Source organism: Calliphora vicina, chromosome 2 (assembly GCF_958450345.1).
Source record: "Calliphora vicina chromosome 2, idCalVici1.1, whole genome shotgun sequence".
In the NCBI taxonomy this organism is placed as follows: domain Eukaryota; kingdom Metazoa; phylum Arthropoda; class Insecta; order Diptera; family Calliphoridae; genus Calliphora; species Calliphora vicina.
In genome coordinates this window covers 46,301,525-46,326,237 of record NC_088781.1, presented here as the reverse complement: position 1 = coordinate 46,326,237, position 24,713 = coordinate 46,301,525, and the positions used below count along the sequence as shown (strand labels likewise).

Here is a 24,713-nt window from a genome sequence, read left to right as displayed (position 1 = left end):
AATTGTATTCATTTAATTTTTTATAAAACTCTTTTATATTTTTTTATTTTACAACGATAGGTGTAGCAATAAAAATCACCATCACTAGTTCATTATACTCATAAAATATCAAAATATGCTGACAAATTATAATTTACCCAAAACAAAGTTAATCTAATACATAAGTATGTATTTACAAAATACCGGTAGTAAAGTTTTTAAACCCTTATCCGAATTCAAGAAAAAATTATGCTTGCTAACAAAAATCCAGCAAAAATGATAAAGTGTTTTGTAAATATTCATAATCTCTGCATGATTTAATTTGAAAACAACCTTCTAAAATTTTCTTCCTTAAAAAAACAGGTGGGTTTCTATATTATCCTAAATAAACTAAACAACCCAAAAAAGAAATTCCTGGAAGAAAAACCTAACCACAAACCTTTACACCACCTTTCCAAACAATTAAGAGTCGATAAAATTTACTTCATTTTTTATTTACTTTAAATGAAAGAAAGTAAAAGTTATCCAAAAACAAAATAAATAAAATATGCATGACCCCACATAAATAAATAAAAAAATGCCATTAAATAAGCTAAATAAGCCGTATATCTCAATTATTCACTTCATTAGCTGCTCTAAATAAAACCGAAAATTTCAAAAATTCCCTTTTAAGACTGCTATTGTTATTTTTTGTTTGTATTTATTCATTTATTTATTTTGCAATACTCAATTTAAATTAAAAGATAACAATTAAGAGATTAAAAATAATAATTCACTTATAATTCTACTTGCTGCTTTTCTCGGTAATTCTTTATTTATTTCTTTTTGTTCACCTTTAATGGCAGACTATAATTTTTATTACCGTATCTTTTGTTGGAAAAAACCAAATTCTTTTCTTTATTTCTGCATTATAATTTTACCTTTAATGTTATTTTTAAATTAGTATCACCTTCATACTCCCAACTGACAATAAGCGAATAAAATAAAACTAAAAAAAAACAAGAAATAATATTAAAAAAAAGACACGCAGAAAAAATAACGAATGTACTTTCGTAGTATTTGATTACTTTTATTATGTTTTATTTCACTTTCTCTGCGCACTTGTTGGTTTGTCCTCTCGGTTCTTTTTTTTAACCTAATTTTTATGAAGGAAACACAAATACCAACATGGTCACACTCTTACATTTACAAACAAATGCAAACACAAATACCCATGCACACGTAATAACCCTGACAACATTTGCTATCGTAGAAGTTTCTTCCACGTTACTTTATAATGCTTAACTCCATCGCGGTTGAAATCGTCTTCTGATAGAAGAAAAATTGTGCAACTACAGTCATACATGTATACTTTTTAGTGACTTCTTGAAGTAACGAATACGACCCCTCTGGACGTGTTTTAAAAACGTGTCGACATGGGAATTATTTCACATCTGGTAGAGTCGAAAAAGTGTCTTCTAAAAGCAACCTATATGTTACTTCTGGAAGTTACGAAAACATGGTTCCGAGGAACAGATTTTCCACTCAAATTATTGTGTGAATGACTTAAAAATTTGGGATTTGCAATAGATGGCGTATCCTTTGAATGCGGCTTTTGTTTTAATAACTTTTATGTCAGTTTGAAGGCTACATATCTGTAATTTATTCTCACTTAGTTATTCAATATTATAGTGTAAACAACAAAGTTTTTTTCTTTGCTTCGAAAATGTCGAATTTTGTGATAACTTCTTCAATTTGGCAAAAAAAAGTGCCGCTGAAGCACATCTATAGCTCACCAAAGCTTATGGTGAATGTCTTATATCCGTTTCAATGTAAGAGAGATGGTTTGTTCGGTTTAGAAGTGATGATTTTGACACGGAAGACAAAGATCGCCCAGGCCAGCCAAAAAAGTTTGAAGACCAAGAATTAGAGAATTAGAGGAACTAATCCATGAAGATTGTTGTCAAACTCAACAAGAGCTTACAAAATCATTGGTAGCGGGCGAGAACTACTCAAGCAACAATATCAAAACATTTGCGAGCTCCAGGATTCATCCAAAAGCAGAGAAATTCGGTATCATAAGAATTGAAGCCGAGATACCTTGAAATATGATTTTGCATGTCCGAAATGATGATTGAACGGCATAAAAGAAAAGCATTTTTGCACTGTACAATTACTTGGGATGAAAAATGGATCCATTACGATAGCCCGAAGCGTAAGAGATCGTAAGTGAATCCCGGCCAACCAGACGAATCGATGAAAAACGCTCTGGGATACGCTTCTCTTCAGAACTGAGATTCGTTCTTGTCCTCATAAGCAGTTCCTTTGGCTCCAAAACCATATGTTGCCGGAAGAATGGTAAAAGATCATAGCTAACAATGGGCAATACTTTAAATAAATGTTGAAAATTTCGCATGTTTACAATACAATAAACTTTCCTATAACACTGTGCAACAAATGAAGACTTTTGGAAAAACAATCATGACACTATATGTCCGATTCTAATACCAAAGGTTTTAGCTGTTGGCCAAAAACCAGAGACATAACTGTTATAAGAAATATCTAAAAAAAATTAGCATAACTGTTATATTGTAGAAATAAATTTTTGTTTCTTTAAATAATAGTTATTCTCAGTGAAAATAAGTTTTGCTTTTCAATAAGTGTTATTCATAATAAATATTTTTTTACGTTACTTATAACTTTTATTTTCGATTTATATTTTTTTACGTTCCTAATAAGAGTTATTTATAATAAATATTATTTTTCGTTACTCATAGCTTTTATTTTCGATTTAACTTCACCTGAAGTATCTCCACTTCAACCAATATCCGATTTTCTGATTGACGAATCGACGAATCTAAATACGTCATCGTTGTTCGGAACATCAATTAGAGAACTTGAAGAAGATTTATCTTCAGAAGATGACAAAGGCAATACATCGCGAGAGTTATTAGCAGCTATAGATGAAATAGAGAGCTTTAAACCTATGAGACTGGACGTAGAAGCCGATTTGTTGCAATATTAGGAAGAGAAAAAATTTTTTTAAATAAATTGGTTCATATTGTCTATGCACTGCCGGCTAAACGGCTTTCTGTTGATAGAGCATTTTTTGCTTTCCGTATTTTGTTGACTGAGAAAAGGTGCAACTTGGCGGACAATGCGTTTGCTAAAACATTGATTGTGAAACAAAATTCTTCATAATTAAAAAACACACAATAAAAAACATCAATCTCATACCAAGCTTATTTTTTGCGACTTTAAATTCAATGTATGTACAAATAAAATGCAATCAAGGTGGCGAAAGAAACTTCTTTTGAGTTATGAGCAACGAAAAAAATATATTCTTTAGAATAACTCTTATTAGGCAACTTAAAAACATACAAATTGAAGAAAAAAAAGTTATGAGCAACGTAAAAAAATATATATTATGAATAACACTTATTAGGCAACGTAAAAAAATATAAATCGAAAATAAAAGTTATGAGCAACGAAAAAAAATATTTATTATGAATAACTCTTATTTGAAAACTTAAAAATTATTCATTGATTTATGCCTAACCTTTTCAGTCTAAAAAAATTTAATAACAGTTATTTTTGGTCTCTGCCAAAAACTGATGACACCTCTTTTTGAGGGCCCACTGATTTTCAGAATTTTTGGTATAGAGTTTTACTCCCCTTTGGTAGTAGAATCGGACTTATACTGTCAAGGCCGTGTGTGTTTTTTTCACAGATGCACTGTGTTATTAGTACCGCTATCATTTACTTATAAATCAAAATTCCATAACAAATACATAAACAAACAAATTCACTAAATTAAATAACAATGTTAACATATTTCACTGTTCTTAACTTTAGAAAAGCTTTAACCTATTTTTAGTAAAACTACACAAATACTTTTTAACGCACTGTGGTTCCAAATTAAAATCTAGGTGGATAAAATTATGAAAATCGGTATCTTCAGAATTGGGAAAAACTAAGTTTTTTCGGAAGCTGACAATCTGCTCTCCTCCAATACAAATGGGGTTTTCAATTGGACATTTCGTATTCTCGACAGAAGCGCCAGAAGTTCAACAAATTTTGAATCATATTTTCGTTAATTTTTTTTTAATATTTTACTGCTTTACTAAATTAGATATATCTCAATGGTTTTACCATATAGAAATTCATACTTCAAAACATAGATAAACATTGATATTGGCTTTTATTAAATGTATATCTTATATTTATGGGCCTCTCCATTTTCCTGTTATAGTCCTTTAAACTTGGTTCTCAAATATACTGATATTTTTTTTTCTAAGTATGTTATATAGCTTGCCAAAAAAAATACCGTCGAAGCCCGTCCAATGACTATATACATCATTTAAAGAAACTTCTGGGGAATGTCTTTATAACAAAAATTGTAGCCGCCAGCACCCGCCGAAATACTTTTTATTTTAATTTTTACGGAATGGAATTTTTAGAAATATTTCTTTATTTATTATTGATTTTGATATATCTAGACCCTACTGTAACTTGAAAAAAAGTTTATATTGATCTTTTAAAGATTTTTTTCGGAATCGGAGATACCAATTCTATATAAAAAGAGCGCCAAAAAATTTAAAAAAAAAGAAATTATAAAAAAAACTATAGCAACCGCTACACTGAGGAACATTAAAGGCTTGCTCTCGTAATATCAACTAAATATCATCTAGTAATAGCATCTGGTAAAATGTAACGAGAAAGTTACATTTAAGGGTGCCCGATAGACTAGACGATAGGGTGCTCGACTATCAATCTGACGGTTGCGGGTTCTATTCTCGCCAGAGACTCTGGGTGTACCTGTACACAACCAAATTGCTTCGTAGTTTGTGTTTGTTCAAAAAAGAAGTGAAATATTGTGCATGAGTGTTTTTTGCTTTTGTATAACTGTTTCTTTTATTCTAGAAACTTCTGGTAGTAATGAATAAGTAACAAACGGCAGATCAGTATACGATACCAATGTATTTTGTTGTTGCAAAATTCACTAAAATCATCGTTTGTCACAAAGATTTTCCTGCAAAATGCTGGCAGGGAAAATTCATGTAATTTTTACTATTGCACAGTGGAAGATGTAGTAAATTACACCATTTCTGAATAATTTTTTATCTTTCAAATAAATGTTGTATGATTTCGATTTCGTGAATCAAATTTGATCACAGAAAATAAATGTGTCCTACATACAAAATATATATATTTTTTAAACTTAGTGAAAAAAAAATGTACAAAAAAAAAAAATTGTTTTTCTTAAAAAAAAAATCGGGTTAAAAAATATTTTTTCCGATTTAGACCCATGGTGAAGGGTATAAAAATACTGCAAAACTAACCAATTTAGGGAGGAAACATACATTTTCGAAAAGGCATCGGACGTTACCCGTCGCAAATTTTTTGAAACTTGGTTTATAAGGACTGAGATTAAAAAAATCTTAACATACATACATACATATATGTTAATAAAAATGAAACCACTAAACTTACAGTTTTGATTTTTTTTATTTGATTGAAATTATTATAACAATTTACAAAAAATATTATTTTTATAGTTCTAATCAATAGAGATGCATTTATTAACCTTTTCCAGAAACCCTTCCATTAAGGTTTTTATAGGTTCTGTCACTTTGTTCGAACACCTAGTCCATCTCCGTTTAAAATCTACCTTCAATTCTCATTTAACATGAGCCCAATATCTCTCTACTGGCCTTAGCTCAAGACATTGGTACAAATATCACATTATTGTTCTTGTACCACTCAAGACCTTGCGTGGCCAAAATTTATGTTAAGAAGTCTTTCTGCTTTTGGGTTCTAAACTTTTCTACAACATTTCCTTGAGCATCAGCAACATAAAAATATTCAGCCGGAAGCTGCGAAAAAATATCCAGAAAAATCCATTACGCAGCAGGTATAGTTTTTTTTTTATAAAACTTGACTTTAATTTCCGTGCTCTGTCCTTGGCCTCTATATTTATAGCAGAGTTCCTGTCAGGAACTTTTCCTACCAAATAGTCATAGTACTGAGCTAACCGGATGTTTTGAATGCTTTCTATTTATTGGTTTTAGAAACATTCTAAATTAACCAGGTTTTCTATCAACGGAAAAGTTCTCCCGATACTCTTTAATAACATTGGAATCAGTTTGACGGTAGACTTTTGATTTGTTTGGCCAACTTTTTGTGGGATCAAGTTGGGTTTTGTAGAAAATATTTAATAATTTTAGTACGCACTTTTTTCTCGTCACTCATTTTAATCAGATTAACAACAAATGAACATAATTGACATTAAAAATAATAACATAACAAAGGTAACTCAAAAAAAAATCAAATAATACTTGTGTTAAAAGTTTTAATGAAAAACGTGTGTTAAGGTTTCTTCGATCTCAGTCCTTAGGTAGAAATTTCGAATTGTTTCCTACATAGAAAGCTTCTAAACCACTGTACGTAGGAAAAACTGTAAGTATTTCCTATCTGTAGGGACTGCAATAAAACAGAATTCCTATAATATTTTTGGTGAAGTTTAGTGTAATTAGTAAATTTTGTTTAATTTTTTATTTTGTTTCCATGTAGAAATGGTGTTTATGTGCGATATACGTGCGGTTGTAGATACTATCACGGACTTGCAAATAAAACAATAAAATATAATAAAAATATAATACAAGCATAAGTATAAGCAACAACAAAAACAATAAGAAAAATTAATATTATAACATTATCTAAACAACGAAACAAGTCGGCATCAAGAATAACAACGTTTTTTTTTAATTTTTCTCTACTTTTTTTCTGCTCTCTTCTTTTTTCTGCAATTTTCATTTTGTATTACAACTATGGACTGGTTGTTACACCGTTATAGAATTCTGCTTCGTTGGGTCTGTTAATTTATATCTTTTATAGTATTGCGGCATTGACGCAACTATTTTTATACAGCATTGGAGGCAGTTACATTAGTGAAAGTGTAAGTATTATTATGTGTTTTCATTTTGTATAATGCGAATAAGTATGTATGTATGTGAGTTTAAATTAAAGTGAAATATTTCAGAAAAAGGATGTGGTAAGATAGTTTTTAAATCAGGGGTCAACTGTTATTCAATATTATTAAACAAATAATAAGAATACTGTCCAACAGCAATAGCGACCCTATAAGATCTTCCACAAAAATGCTTCCCATAAAATTCCATTATATAACTCTGACAATAAGAATTCTCTCAGACATTAACTTACAAGACTATTTTCATTTAGTAAAATGTTTCCTCCGATCAAAAAATTAAAACTTTGACCCACTGTAAAAAAAAACTCAGACCAGCTGGACTATAAGTTTAGGCTACAAAAAATGATCTACTCAACATGAAAAAGTGCAATATTTTTGAAGGACGGAGTTTTAAAGTGACATATTTTTGAATCTAATTGAGATATTGACTTGAAATTTTTTTTGTAAGACCAAAAATTAACTTATCTAGACAAAACAAGTAAGAAAGTATGGTCGGTCAAGCCCGACCATATAATACCCTACACCAAGTAAATGAGTAAAAATATTTTTCTTTTAAAATATCAATAATTTATATTTTTGAGTGATTTTCGGAAGTGGGCTTTTATGGGAGCTATGACCAATTATGGACCGATCACCATAAAATTAGGTCGTGTTATGTATGTCTATATTAAAGTTAACTATGTTGAATTTTGTGTGTATACCAACATTTTTAAGCGATTTATGCACGTTAAAGTGATTTTTGGAAGCGGGTCTATGTGGGAGCTATGACTAATTATGGACCGATCGTAACAAAATTTGGTGACATGAATTTTGTATATATAAAACTTATTTGGAGCGAAATTTGTGTAGATACATAGATAAATTAAACTTTTATGACCGATAAAGTCCAATTTCGAGGGGACATTTGTATGGGGGCTAGGTGAAATAATGGACCGATTTCAGCCAGTTTCAATAGGCTTCGTCCTTGGGCCGAAAAAGTAATATGTACCAAATTTGATCGAAATATCTTCAAAATTGCGACCTGTACTCTGCGCACAAGGTTTACATGGACAGCCAGCCAGCCGGCCAACCAGACGAACGGACGGACGGACGGACATCGTTTAATCGACTCAGAAAGTGATTCTAAGTCGATCGGTATACTTTAAGGTGGGTGTTAAACTAATATTTTTGGGCGTTACAAACATCTGCACAAACGCATAATACCCTCCCCACTATGGTGGTGTAGGGTATAAAAATATAGCTCGGAAAAAATATGGATCAAATTGTTCCTAATATTTGCAATCCTATTAAAATTTTGATATAAATTTTAGTTTTAGAAACTCAATGAATATGTAATATGTAATAAAATCTTTATTTATTAAAGAAACTCAATGAAATTTTCAGCGTTTTTTAAGTTTCTCATTCTAAATAACAAGTTGAAAAAAAAACTTGTCAAAAGGTCAAAGGGAATCCCGCAATTCCTAAAAATTGGAGCAAAAATCCCAAAAATGCTATTTTTTACAATTTTGTCTATAGGGTCCACATTTCCTTCGGGGCTGGGAAAATACTTTAGGGATAAATAGGGAAACCATCAGGGTTTCCAAAACTGCTTTCCGTTTTCTGATCCCAGCTTTGGGATTTTAGAACATGTGGCCCAAAGTTGAAATTTTGATAAAAAATAGGTCAATTTCCAAAGGGCGTAGGGCCGACATGTTCCAAAAATAGGACATGTTTTTTATACAAAAATGTTCTCCGCAAAGAAACTTTATAGAAAAACATAAAATTGTTATATGTTCTTAAAGAAAGTTGTTTTTTAATAAAAAAAAGAGTTATGTCACCTTTTTGTCCAAAAAACAGCAAAAATATAATATTTTTGGAATTTTTAAATTGAAAATCTGTTATTTTTGGATTCGTAATTGACATTGCTCTGAAATCTTTTGTATGTTGCTGGTAATTTAGTTGTCTAACTAACAAAAAAAAATTGGAGTCCATTCGGTCCAAAAGTGCGCCCTATATTTTTAAAAAAGCTAGGAAATTATAAGAGATAAATAGCACACGCAAGCATCTTTTTTCAAGATCTAGCCGAGCGCTTTCCAAAAATATAAAAAATGGCACGTGTTTACAAATTTTACATGTCGAAGGTACCCTACTTTGAGCCCCCATAGCGCCGCCCCTGGAATAATTGTAGGGCCCATTTTAATAACTTAAACTCGAATACTCCTTGGCTACATCCAACTCAAATTTTATCGCGATCGGACCAGCCGTTTAGAAATGCCAGATTTATATCCAAAAAATTTCGATTCTGCCCCACTGTGCAGTGTAATGAAAGTGGTCACATTTCAGGAAGTCTAAAATAAAAACTCAAACTAATTTTACAAAACCGTTTAAAGTTTACATTGATCTAATGATCTACTTTAATTTTTAATTAAAATCTTTTAAACTGAAATGTTTTATTATAATTTTAAAACAAATTTTAATATTTTTCTACAACATACTCGCTGTACTTATTTAATTTGCTTAATTCATTCCTACTATGTTAAAACTTCTCATATATGTACATTATTATATCAAATTCTTGCTTAAATTTAATAACATTTGAATACATACCTAACTTTAATTACAACTTTAATCATGACATTCTCACGTATGTATACTTTACAATCATATGAATATACATTGTTTTTCCAAAAAAATAAAAAACACACACATACACTCAACTTTTGTTTCCGTTACTCGACCTTGATTTTTAAAACTAAAAAACCCTTATGACAACTACATCCCTGTAGCAAAAAAAAAAATAACAATAACAACAAAAAACGTAAAACAAAGGAAGAAGCACCAACTCAAGATGAAGAGCACATAACATTCACTTACTCTCCAACACACCAAGCAAGAAAAACAAAAAAAAGAGCACATAACGGAATTAAAACAATTACATTTACTCTTGTATACTTAAGCTAAAAACGTGATTTTTCTTCTAGTACTTCTGCATGACAATATTTTAATTACTCTACAGCAGCAGTAGCAGCAACAACTGCACATACACACACAGTGCTAAAACATATCAGAATGAAAATGAAATGACAGAAATAACAACAACTAAAAATCAGATACATTTTCCTTATGGTGTGAACATTACCTGAATGAGTTGCACACGAGCACTCAATTAGGGAGCATCAGAAAAATTATTAGAATTACACAGGTCAACAAATTAGAGACTTTTTAAACCTCTATACAATTTTGATGTATTGTGGTTAGGGGTTTTAATTTCCAAACCTTTTTTGATTCCCAGGAATCGGTAGCATTTTTCTCTACATTTCTCTATAAACTGCGGATATACAAAATTATTTCGATAAAAATATTAAAGCATTACAATAATTGAAGGGCTTGCTGCGTAACTTGATAAGACAGGTCAGAAACGCCTGCTTGCAACATTCATCTTGTTTATAAACATTTCCATCAGTAGAAACTTCTACTTGTCAACAATGTTTATAACACGCCTTTTTTAACATTGTATATAATTATGACAATAACTGTTAAAGCTTCTAAAATTAACATTAAAGTTATTAAAAGCTCTAGGTGATCATTATGGAAATATAACATTCTAGTTTTTTTCGTTAAATCAGAAGATGGCGCTGTGTATATAAATGATACCATAAAGTTACAGAGCAATCAGTAATATGGATGTAGCAATCAGTAATATGTGTACTTTCCCGTCAATGATGACGGAAATCGTTACGATCGTTATGGATTATTTAAGCAAATCCGCTTCATGGTATGGTAGACATATTTAAAAGGACTCTGAAGGAATATTTATGAAAAGTGGTCAGTGCACACCAAAAGGACACCTTCAAAAAATGTATTCGGAACTGAGCTAAGATTACCTGGCTATTTAGAATTTAGTATTAACGAACTTCATGAATTCTTACGCAGTCGAATTAAAATTAAGAAATTAAACGATGCACATTGGTATAGAAAATAAATGTGTAATTTCCAAACGGTTAGTCAATATGAAATTAAATTTCATACGCGCAAAGAAGAGGTGTTGTCGAGTTCCGAGGGCCCAGCAATGGCGCGGCCAGGGGTCTCAAAAGTAGGACACCTTGTGTATGTTAAATTTTAAAATTATCATATTTCTTCGTCTGTGTTCCGTTTGTCCTCGTCGAGCACTACAAAAAACCTAGCTATCAATTATCTATTGGGAGGATCCATGTGAAAGCTGCTGTCCGCTCGTATTTACCATTTCCGATTTTAATGAAATTTACCACATTCCATTCCATTTCAAAAATATCACGATTTGAAAAATTTGTTAAAATTATATACACATACTTGCCCATAACTTTGAAACTGTCAAATTGTTTACTAACGGTATGTCACGTACGATATTAAATTTTATTTATTATAAAATCATCCAAAGATTGTTTTTATTTAAATATGATGGATTGTAAAGGAAAAATATGTCGTTTAATGTATGAAATTAAAAGAAAACAAAACGCCTCTCACGATTCGAATATTTTCGCATATTTCTACATGTACCTCCGTTTTATGTCACGTACGATATACCCTTATTTCGCTCAATATTATGGACAACAATATTTCGAAAGAACTTTTTATTATTTTAAAATATAGTACCCTCTGAATGGAACATAAGGACCTAATTATTTTTCAGATACTCATTTCTTTGCAAAATCTATTCCACTCTATAGGCGTACAAATGTCATGTACGTTGATATGGAATTGCCCATATGTTGTGGTAAATTCCATTAAAATCGGACTTGTTGCACTCCATTTGATTTTGCTGAAGGAAAATCTGAATTAGTATTAAGATTATATTCGTCTAACTGAACTGGAATGTAGACAATTGGCAACAATATGCATTTTGAGAAAAAAAACTATTTTTTTTTCCTCATAGTAAGAATTGTGCTAAATTTCCCAATCATTGATAAATTCACTGACATTTATAGTTTGGGGGATAAACTAGTTCCTATGCGCATTTCACTGGTTGCTTAGATCATCAGGAAACCTTTTCTAAAAAGCCTTTAGAAAATCTAGAGATATTATACAAATCAAGCCATAGAGTGAATGAGAATTACAGACACTCAAGCTTTATTTGTAAAAATATCAAAGCTTAAACAAAACTCCAACAAAAACAAAATAAAAACAACTTGCTTTATTAAATAAAGAGAGCTGCCAGTTTAGTCTTGATGCACGGGCACCTGCAAATTTTTCAAGAGTTATACGGGCATACAAAATTAATATCATAGTAAGAATTGTGCTAAATTTCCCAATTATTGATAAAGTAACTGAAATTTTTTCTTTTTAAATTATGGAAAAAATTTCTAAAAAAAAGATGTATACGCAATTTGTACTTTTTGAAAAGCCTATATATTATTACATCAAATGCCTTAAATGAAAAAAAGTTTGAAAATGTTTGATACATCCTATTTTTTATGTAAAATTCAACTTTAGGGCAAAAATTTTCAAATCGCATAGTCGATATCATACTATATTTTGATGGCCCAAAATGTTCTTAATTATTTTGTAGATGGTTCCTATACAAAAATTATTGAATAGATAATTTTCGTAATTGAAAACACATTTTTGTTATCTTTTGTGTTTCAATTACGAAAATTATCTATTCAATAATTTTTGTATTTGAAATTCAACCAATAACGAAAATTGTATATTCAATTGTCAAAATAATCAAATTCGAAACTCAAAATTCAATAGAAAATATCAAGAAATTTTGTTTTTGAGCAAATGAATACTTGATTCAATTATGAAATAATTGAAACCAGTTCAATATGTGATAAATGTTTAAATTGAAATATAATTTTTTCAGTGTAGATATTATAGCCAAAAACCTAAAAAAATCCATTTTTGTGATTTTTAAATTTTTTTGTGGAATTGCGGGATTCCTGATAACAAATTTCAGAATTTGTTTTAGTTTTCCATTTTCAATAGAAAAATCTATATATGTAACTGTAAAATTTCATTAAAAACTAAAAATTTAATTTCTATTTCAAAAATAAAAACCATGAATTTTTTTTATTCACAAAAGTTATATATATTTTTGAAAAATATACAAATCCCCTATCCATTCATGTATAACATCTTACCTTATATTTTTTACGTGGCATATTAATTAGGAAATGCTTAAAATCTCGCAGAGAATTTAATTAAAAAAATTAATTTCTATTTTCCATTAATGTTGAAAAAACCCAAAAGGGAAAAAATCGAAATTTACCATTTTAAGCAATTTGCGAGCAAATTATGGTTTAAGAGTCATGTGGCCTATTGCTTTATATCTTGTTGCATTAATCCAACCACAAAAAAATACTGTTTGTTTGTAAAAGAGTTTTCTAGCTTCCGGACCGATGTGTCATGGGTTAAGGATATCCAAACTGGCTAATCTCCTGTTATATTATTCTTAGATTTAGATTAGATTGAATATTTAGCTTTTCTCCACAAAATTTTGTAGCAGTCTATTACACATATTTCACATAGTTCATATACGTACTTGTCAAAATGTGCTTTCTATTTTCACCTTCATACTCGTATATGGAGTAAGATTAGAGACAAAAATGTACTTTTTCATAATAATTTTTGGTACCAGATAATTTGTTTCACAAAATTTAAAAATAATTTAAGGTGTTGCTTTCTATATCATACCCAAATTGTTTTCAATTCCAGGCTCGAAACTAAAACATTGTTTCCATTAAAAAAATATTCTGCTTGTAGATATGTATTAAGGTCTTACATTTACACTTCTTCCTTTTATAAAATCCCAAAAACCACAAAACATTGAAAAATCTTGTCATGAATCCATTAGAATTTGTTTAATAAATTCCTGAATTGTGTCAATAACAAGTGTACTTTTCCGATTTCAATATGTAATAAGACAAAAATGTACTAGGGGACCAACATTTTCATCCCTGCAGACAACACAAACACACTTGTTACATTTGCTTGATGCCATGGAATTCATTTTATGTTTATGTTCACAAACTGTGAGATTTTTATTTTATACTGGTCGTCTTTTAAACAACACACATACATACATGCTTCTATATCCTTCTTTTCATCCTTAGAAATGTACATTTTTTTTGTTTGTCAAGTTTCCTCTATTTTATCTCTTCATTTTCTTTTTTGCATCTACTTTCACCCACAACCACCCTAACAGAGTGCTGCAGTCGCTGATACGTTGTATGACATCGAGTGGTACAAGTGTGATGTTAAAACTAGAAAAATGATTTTAATGATGTTGCGCCGCTCTCAGAAACCAACAACAATTGCAGTACCATTTTTTACACCATCACTGTCGGCCTTCAGTTCGGTAAGTAGAAGAGTAAATAAAAACTAAACTAAAATGATAATGTTGCTGCCTCTTGCTCCATATTATAATCGTCATCAAGCATCAGTATCAACATCAACAGCATAGACACCATATCACCAGTGTCATCATCCTATCCCATCATATCCTGTCCTTATCACCACCCCTTTCGTGTTGAATGCTGCTGATGGCGACGAAGATGAATATTATAATACTCAGTGGTTTGAATGGCTTTTTCTTTTGTCTAAAGAAATTTATTCCAAGATGTTTTGCTTTATAGTTTTGAATAGAAATGGAAGCCAACTTAACATAAATCTTGAGAATGAAAAGAGTTAATTTTTGGTGAATACAAGAGGGTATTAAAAATTATTTGAAAAGATTAAAATCTAAGAATGCTTTGATTCGAATAACGATTATGGTTTGTGAAGGACACTTATATTTTGATTTAAATGGTACTATGCATAACTAAATATTTATTTTTTATTTAAATAAATTAAATTGACTTAGATTTTAATGAAATATAAGGGAAATGTTTAGATATATTCACAAATAATTCCTTGTTTTAACTCAAATCACTCTTAAACTGATATTTAAAGGCAGGTAATAACACTGTCCAACAAAATTTTTGGCATAGAATAGCGACCCTATAATTCTAAAAGGGCATTTTGTGTAAATCATTTTTGTATAACAAACTTATGTCCAGCTGGTCTGAGTTTTTTTTACAGTGGGTCAAAGTTTTAATTTTTTGATCGAAGAGGATGATCTTAACCCTCTAACTCCTCTCTTTAGGGGTAATTTTGACCCTTTTTTCGAGAAAATCAAAAAAAGTCCTTCCAAAAAGGACATTTATGGATTAAAATATTCCAAGAAAATGTTTTTCATTGGGGGGTCACCAAAGTTGTAAATACAGCTCTTTACTCTTAATTAGAAAAAGTACGCGACACATTGGGTCTCACATTTATATTTTAAATTTCTGCTTATTCGAATCATAAATGGGTTAACACGGTGCTACGATGGAAAAAAACTTGGAAAACGACCTAGCGTGGGTTATAGGGCTTGCTGATTACATTACAACTTGTGTCAGAAAATTTCAAAAACACCCTCAAATTCAGAAGTTATTCTGAAAAAACCGTTTTCAGTGATGTTCGTCAACTTATCGATCTGTAACTCAGTCAGTTTTTGTCCGACTTTAAATTAGTTAACGGGTTTGGAAAGAAAACTGATTACGCTTTAAAATTACGTGCAGTTTTTTATACATTTGTAAGTTATAAGCAGGGAAACCAAAATATGCAAATGCATGTTTTTTCTGGTGAGTCTAATGAGCACATGGATAAGATATTTGCACGTTTCAGAACTATATAAGAATTTTGGAATCGATTTGTTAGTGCATATTTTACCCTTAAATGCATATATTTGTTTTAAGAGCATATTTATGTCATATTTTTGCGTTTTTAGAGCATATTTTACTGTATAATAGCATATTTTGACTTTATAAAAACCAAATTTTGTCTTACTTATTTTTCGCTGTTGTATTACAGGTTTTTACTTCCTTATAAAATAAACACTATTTTAATAATAGCGCCGTTCTAAATGTTAAAGAAATATTGTCTTTTAAATTTGCTCGTAAAACATCAGTTGATGTCGAAAGAACATTTTCTATGTATAAAAATGTTTTCAGATCCAATAGACAACGATTTTTATTTGAAAATTTAAATCAACATTTTGTAATTTATTGCAATAATAACCTTAATTGAAGAAGTGACTTTATATTTATATAAAATATCATAAAAAAATAACTCCCGATGCCTTTTCATAGCTTAAGTTGCTATTGTTTTTATGTTGGATTTATTTTTTGTTATACTTGTTTAAGTTCATGTTATTTTTGTTTATGTTACGTTAATTCACCTTTTTAGAAATGAATTGTATTGATTTTTTTAAATAAAAGTATATTTTTTGGTTAAAAATTATGTAAAAGTTTGTTTTTTTAAGAGCATATTTTTTAAATTTTAAGAGCTTATTTTAAAGTTTTTACTGCATATTTAAAGCGCTTAAAACGGTTTTTTAGAGCATATTTCCGGTTTCCCTAGTTATAAGTATTGTTTTTGTTAAGAATATCTAAAAGAAAAACAAAATTTATCAACTTTTTTGATTTTAGTCGCTTTTCATTGCTTATTTTGATATAAAAGTTTATAAAACTTTATACTAATATATGTTTTATTAGTTCTTAATAAAACATGGTTTTAATTATTCAAATCGAATGAAAACTGTAAAAGTTATTCAACTTTTCATTAACACCTTTTTTAGTATTTTCTCACCCAGCCCATATGAATAAAAAAAAACAAAAAACTATACAAAAAAAATTTGTTCTACACAGAAAAAACTATTTCTTAAACCGTTTCAATTCAAATATTTGTCACATATTGAACTGGTTTCAATTACTTCATAATTAAATCAAGTATTCATTTGTTCAAAAACAAAATTTCTTGATATTTTCTATTGAATTTTGAGTTTTGAATTTGATTATTTTGACAATTGAATATAAAATTTTCGTTATTGGTTGAATTTCAAATACAAAAATTATTGAATAGATAATTTTCGTAATTGAAAACACATTTTTGTTATTTTTTGTGTTTCAATTTCGAAAATTATCTATTCAAATCTATTCAAGAAATTTTGTTTTTGAGCAAATGAATACTTGATTTAATTATGAAATAATTGAAACCAGTTCAATATGGGATAAATGTTTGAATTGAAATATAATTTTTTCTGTGTTACATGTGTAATGAATGTTAGAAAAAAAAAATTTCTTTTATATATAACATTATTAATTTTTTATTAGTTTTATATGAAAAAAGGATAAAAAACTATTGTTGAAATTTCAGTACAAGGTCCCTTTTCAGACGTTCCCGTACTAAACACATTTAAATCTCAATAGAAACTAAACTATTGGTCGGATCGCTTCGATTTTTTTTAAACGATTCTAGATAAAATTTCCTTGGAATATATATGGGGAGCGGGTATACTTCCCCTGGATCATCAAGGAGTAATTTCAGTTTGAAAATGAAAAAGGGACCTTCTCACCCGCCGGAGGGTTAATATATGAACAGCTTATTTTGTTTTTTTTTATGTATTTTATCTATCTACACAGAGTTGAAATCTAAATCCATAGGACAGATGCTAAATTTTAATTCAACTGCTTCATAATTTTTGGACTTCCCTAGCTGTAGATGGGAATTAGATGCCATTCGCAAATATGAATATTATTGCAAAAGTGAACTGGCCTGGTTTTAATTAGTTCATGTTATCGCGAGTGCACTGCAATTTAACAACACAAAAATAGCAGTCATCAATGTGAATTTTCGGTTCTGTCCAAATCATAGCTACACCAAAGTTCAAATGACTATGTTTACCGCTTTCCCTCTGTCTGAAATGTTCACTACACTCTTTGCATACAATGTTTGTAACCCACGTCCTGTTACTCAGGGCCTTAATCTCCATCTTAAAGTAATTGAAAATGTGTTTCTCACTGAGTCTGTTATAGGGTTTCTGTATTATTTCTATTTCATATTATTTATTCAATAATTTTCAGATAACGAAAAATTTATTGGTGTTTCCAATGCACACCCATTACAAAACCGCTAACGATATCGCGGCACAAAAAGTTGTTTCATTATTTGTTGACCTATGTTATTTCTATTTCTGTTCACTCTCAAATAAACATAACAAAATTTTAATCTATTCCTCAAAATCATTAAATTGCGCTTTTCCTTAAATCTATATTAAAAATGTTGTACAATCCGATTGCTTTAGTGACAATTAATTACCTAGAATGTACAAATGTTTCAAATTTTTCAAAACATTTTCATAGCTAAATGTTATAGTATTTATTCATAATATTTTAAACCAGCCAAATAAAAATGATTTTATTTTTCAGTTACAAAAACATCTAGTTATTTTCCCCTGAAAAAATACTCATTATTTTCCAAGTTTGCCACAAAATCTACTAATAAATTATACAATTTAACAGCTAGTGCCTCTTTGTTTGCCAAATATGCCCAGTATATTAAAAAAATATGAAACATACAAACTGTGTGTGTTTTTTTAACCACTTATTTTGATGAAGATTAAGCACATTTTAATACTCATATTTATGGCACTTACAACTTAATTATCAAACCATTCAAATTACTGTGCAACAGTGAGTGAGTGACTTTCATGTGGCTGATGGCCAGCGTTCGAAATTATGAGCAAAATAGAAGGAATGAAATAAGTAAAGAAAGGGTTTTTATGTATTGTTTGCTAGATGGTGGTGGTTAGTTACTTTATTTCAAGGTTTTTTACGATTTTTTTTTTCTCTCACATACATTTTGTTCACTTTCATATTTTGCCCGTGTTTATCATTTGCCAAAGGTAAATTATGTTTTACTTACCGGAACCCATAGCCATAGCCACCACACATTGGAATATACAGCTGTATGTTGTTAAACATACATACATACAAAAGGATACTTTTTTCATTTATTTGTATTCTTTGTTTTTTTCCACATTTAATAAAGTACAAACATACTTAGGTAGTACTTCTTATTTCTGTTTTGTATATATAATGTAAGTGTGTTTATTAAGGTGGCTCTGATTTTTCACTATTTAAATTATCGAGGCTATCAGGGTGTAAAATTATTAGTTTGGTCAGAATGCAGCTCGTGGAATAGTGAATTTCGTGTGCTCGGAAGATGCCAAACGTTCTGGATGCCCAATTGAGGTGTCTACACCCGAAACAATTGAAATAAATTCATGTTATGCTGTTAGCCGATCGGAGATTGAAAGTGCCAGAGATTGTGGAAGCCATAGGTATCTCACATGGCTCAGTGGTTTCAATTTTGAATGATCTCTTGGGTACGAGAAAACTTTCTGGAAGATGGGTGTCGCGTTTGCTCACATTCGACCACAAATGCAATCGTGTGACAACTTTGCATGGGTGTTTGGCGTTGTTCAACCGCAATATGGACGAGTTTTGCGACTATTCATAACCGTGAACGAAACATGAATCCTTCACAACACATCAGAGAACAAACAGCTGTCAAAACAGTGGGATTTTTGAAGTGAATCGGCGACAAAGAAGGCCTAGGTGGGGTTTTCAATAAAGTCTGACGATTGTTTTTTGGGATGCACGAGGTATAATACTCACATGACTACCTTCAAAAGGGTCAATGACGGTCAATTTAATGAGAATTAGAAAAAATATCGTTTTTCTATTGAAATTGCCAAGGTTTTTTATGATTTTAGAAGTTTGGCATAATTTTAACCCCAAGTGCTCTTAAGGGTTAATTTAAATTTTTGTGGTGTTATTATAATTACTAGACTTCAAGATATATTCTTCTTAAGTTTTATCAAAATCGACCCAAAAATAAATAACATTTCGCTATCTTTCGATGAGAAATTCCAAATATTGAAAAATTTGAACTTTCACCTTCTCCATTTAAGGGTTGACGTTTTCCGATTTTAGTAAAACTTTCAAGCTATATTCAGAATTACCTGAACCATAATATTCTAAATAGGTTTTACTTAAAATTCATAACAGTAAAGAAATTGAGCTCATTCACCAAAATATGGTCAAATAATTAATTTTTCTCGAAAATCGCAAAATTTAAATCGCAGGTACAGAAAAACTATGGGAGATATTTTCATAATTGTTTCATGTTTTTATTCCCTATTATATTCTCAATAAATCCCAATAATATGATCAAAAAATTCTGAAATTTGTTTAACAAAATTTTTAAAAATTTGAAAATGGAATTTTGAAACTGCCGTTAAAAAAAGTTTTATTTTTTTTGATCACACCTGCGAATAGGTTAACGTTAGCCTACAAAGACAAAAACTCATATACAAGTAAATATGGATATATGTTAAGTAAAAATGAGCTTTTATTTTAATATTTCTCAAAATATGTTGATTTTGTTCCTAAATTTCTTGTTCTAGTGGCCTGAGACAAGTTAATGACCAGGACAATTTTTAATAACTTTAAATGTTTTTAACCAATTTCTGTCTTTTATTTGAACGACAATGTATGTAATTGTTTAATTTCTTTTAAATTAAATTGCAAAAGTAATTTTTTAATGCAAACATTTTTACAAAAACTGAAAAAAATTAAATTTTCCCCCCTTTTTTCAAAACTTTAGCGGGCTTGCGGCACGTCTTAGCCCCAGACGATTAAACTGAAATTTTGTCAGTATATTTTTTTTACCCTAGTGTACATATGTGCAGTTTCCACTACAAAAATTCAACGATGAAATTCTCAGAAACAAATACTTATTTAGGCGACCTCAGCAAATCTTTGTGAAAGGGATAACAAAATTGGAGAAACATTGGACAAAATACATACAGCACAAAGGAGACTGTGTTCAAAAATTAAATGATTTTTTATCCAAATACTTGTGTTTCCTTCAAAAAGTCACGGTCTTATTGACTCGCCCTCTTAAAATCCTAATTTAGCTATAATTGTGAGCCTTTATATTACCGAAATTAGCCTTAATCGTGGGCATTTATATATTCTTAGTTTAGCCTTAACCGAGTGAATCTCTATACTCCAAAATTAACTGTAATCGAGGTCCTTTATATAATCAAAATAAAGCAGTAATCTAAATTTAGCCTCAATTGAGGGCCTTTATATAATTCTAATTTAGCTATAATCATGATCCTTTGTATAGTCCAAATTTAACCTTAATCGTGGTTATAACCTTAACCTTATATTATACTAGCTGATATTATACTAGCTTCGCCCGGTAGCATTTACTAATGTTAGTTCTTCAAGTTTCTCCAACCCACGCACACCAGCCTGTTCTTATTTATTTGCAAATAAAATATCTAAATTTGTACTGCATACTTTAGGGAGCTTTTTTATTACAGTTGACTGGACTCACAAAAAAAAGAATTTCCGAGTTTTATCCGGAATTTTTGAAGTTTTTTCTTTACAAAAAATCTCCTGAAAATTTCGAATCGAATAAAAAAAAACTCAGCCAAATCGCTCCAGCCGTTCTCACGTGATGACATTACATACATGGACCATTTCATTTACATATATATATATAGATAATGCTATATTTAACCTTAATCGTGTGCCTAGAATTAGAATTAAAATTTTGGCTCAATCCAAAAATGGGCCTTAATTTTAATCTAAATTTAACTTCAATCGTCTGCCTTTATATTGTCAAAATTTAGCCATAATCATTAGCTTGTATATAGTCCAAATTTAGCCTTAATCGTCTGCCTTTATATAATCCAAATTTAGCCACATTCCTGAGACTTTGTATAAATTAACGGTAATCGTGGGCCTTGATATAATCCAAAATTATCATTAATTTTAATACAAATTAATCCTCAATTGTGGGCTTTAACTTTAATCCTCCTACAGCGATTATTAGAATCGAATTTTGTTTTCTAATTTCGTAAAATATCGAGCACAACTTTTCAGGAGAGCCAAAAAACTAATTTCTTCGCAAATCAGTTGAGTTATTAAAATTTGGTATTCTACAATATTTTTTAAAGCATTTGCATTATTTGAGACCTTATGATAGATTTTTCTTCTCACAAATTTTCAATATGAAGAGCCGAAGAACAAAAGGTTCTTTTTTGAAAATTTTAAAATTTTTGGGAAATTGATTTTTTCTAGATGATTTCAACCCAAATATTACCAAAAAATCAATTTGTAAAAAAATTCGAAAAATTACCCTTTGTTCTGCGGCTCCTCTTATGTATGTATGAAAAATACACAGGTCAGCAGCAAAAAAAGGCTTGACTAACCACTATATAGATTTGATGGATCATGGCTACCTAAGAACAAAAATGGTAAAATTTTTCAATTCGATTTTTATTTTTTTTTTAATTTTTAAGTAAAATTATAAATTTTGATACGTTTCACCACATAATTAATGATAACTCTAAAAGTTTTAGTCCAATGTTATTAAAATAAACTTAGAAAAGTTGAGATTTACATATCCATTAATTGGTTTATATATTGCTTTTCAATCGGCTCAGTAGTTTTGGAGTTATAATAACAAATTGAAGCAAAAAAGAATATTTTTTACGTGAAAATATCCAATTTTTCTATTTTAAAAAAATCATGAAAAATCTAAAACGGCATAAACTGTTCTGGTTTATGATTTTTTTAAAACAAAAAAATTAGCTATTTGCACGTAAAAAATACATTTTGTTGCTTCAATTTTTTATTATAACTTCGAAACTAATGAGCTGATTGAAACGCAATATATATGTGAAGTACTTAGCATGGGGAAAATATTTTCAAAATTCAATCAATCGAAAGAAGAACATTAACTTCTCAATTTTATGTATATCAAACAAAAAACAAAAATTTTGTGAAAATAAGCGAATTCACTTAATTGTGAATAAATTGGAAAAAAAATCAATCGATTTCTATAATCGATATCTCATTTTGTTGCTATTATATGTAGCTTTGTGATAAAGCAATAAATCTAAACAATTTCTGTCGTTTTCGATTTTTCATGATTTTTTTAAAACAAAACAATTAGCTATTTTCACGTAAAAAATATATTTTTTGCTTCAATTTGTTATTATAACTCCCAAACTACTGAGCCGATTGAAGCAATATGCATGTGAAAATTTGTACATAACATGGGGAAAATGTTTTAAAAATTCAATCAATCGAAAGAAGAACATTAACTGCTCAATTTTATGTATATCAAACAAAAAACTAAAATTTTGTGAAAATGAGCGAATTCACTTAATTGTGAATAAATTCTAAAATAACCAATTGATTTTTATGATCGATATCTCATTTTATTCCTATTATATGTGGCTTTGCGATAACGCAATAAATCTGAACAATTTCTGTTGTTTTCAATTTTTCATAATTTTTTTAAAACCAAAAAAATGCTATTTTCACGTAAAAAATATATTTTTTGCTTCAGTTTGTTATTATAACTCCGAAATTACTGAGTCGATTGAAACGCAATATATAAGTGAAAAATTTTAAATAGCATGAAGAAAATGTTTTCAATATTGAATCATTCAAAAGAAGAACATTACATACTCAATTTTATGTAATTTTATGTATGTATATCAAACAAAAACCTAAAAATGTTTTGAAAATGAGTAAATTCACTTAATTGTGAATAAATTCAAAAAGAATCAATAGCTTTTTATAATTGATATCTTATTTTGTTTCTATTATATACGGTTTTGTGATAAAGCAATAAATCTAAACAATTTCTGTCGATTTCGATTTTTCGTAATTTTTTCAAAACAAAAAAATTAGCTATTTTCACGTAAAAAATATATTTTTTGCTTCAATTTGTTATTATAACTCGGACTAACCGTTTTTGAGTTATCATTAATTACGTGGAGAAATGTCTAAAATAATTCACAATTTTACTTAAAAATTTTTCTAAAAAAAAGCTCTGAATAGAATTTAAAATTTGGACCATATTTTTACCACTGGAACCACAATACATCAAAACTATGTAGTGGTTTAAAAATACCCCAATTTTTTTTTTTGATTTTGTTGCCCTGTATAGACGGTTTTGCATTCAGAAAAATGAATTGTGTGAGATAAAGAAATAACAAAAATGCAAATAAAACAGCCAAAATAAATATATTTGCTTTGAAATTCACACCATAAATGAAAGCTGTTTTATTGAACATTCTACCATCAAAAAGTAATTTTCGTGAAAATTAAAGATAGAGTGTTTTGAATATAAGCCCTCGATATGTGAATTTTTTCGGTATCAAATTATAATGGGTTATCGAAATCAAAACATTTTGTTTATTTTATATTTAAGCATCTATGGTTTAATAAAATACAAAAAGTAGTTGTATTTTGAAAAATAAAATTTCAGGTCCACCCTAGTGTATACCAAACAACAAGAACCTTATTATAATATGATTATATTATAATAAATGTTTATTTTTCATTTTAATTTATTTTTTTTTAGTAGTTTATGTTTAATGTTTGCCATTTTATGTGCCAACTGGTCTATATATTGTATAACCAACAGTTTAATATTTATTTTACTTCTTTTAAATGTACTGTTTATTTATTTTTATTTTTTTTCATCTTTCAAACAGATTTTAAGTACCACTGGTTCTTATATTGCTCTATTAAAGACATTCCTTTAGAGCATGGCCCCAAAACGCCCCAGCTAACAAAATAAGCAATTGAATTGAAAATTTCGAGAGAACGAAAGAAGCAAATAAAATGAAAGCAGCTTTTAACCAAAAAAAAAAAAAAAAACTCAAACCCACAAGAAATAATTGAAATACTGCAAAATGAACTAATGACAAAGAATATGATGGAATTTATTTATTGTTGATGTTGTTCTGTCCCGTTCTGTGTTCTTTTTTGGTTACACTGGAGTTGTACGCCACCACATTAAACCAAAAACATCATCACAAATAACAGCAACTCAAATCACAAAAACA

General features: G+C 29.3%; 1 protein-coding gene across 1 annotated transcript in view; it reads left to right on the top strand.

Moving 5' to 3' along the window:
- The window catches only part of Or22c (Odorant receptor 22c), a 48,219-nt gene extending 23,736 nt beyond the window's left edge, over window positions 1-24,483 (top strand). The window contains exons 5-7 of the mRNA XM_065501368.1: window positions 6,815-6,916; window positions 14,112-14,264; window positions 24,360-24,483. Coding sequence (XP_065357440.1) covers window positions 6,815-6,916; window positions 14,112-14,264; window positions 24,360-24,410 — 306 coding nt within the window. The 3' untranslated portion in view covers window positions 24,411-24,483. The remainder of the gene's footprint in view (window positions 1-6,814; window positions 6,917-14,111; window positions 14,265-24,359) is intronic.
- The last annotated feature ends 230 nt before the right edge of the window (window positions 24,484-24,713 follow it).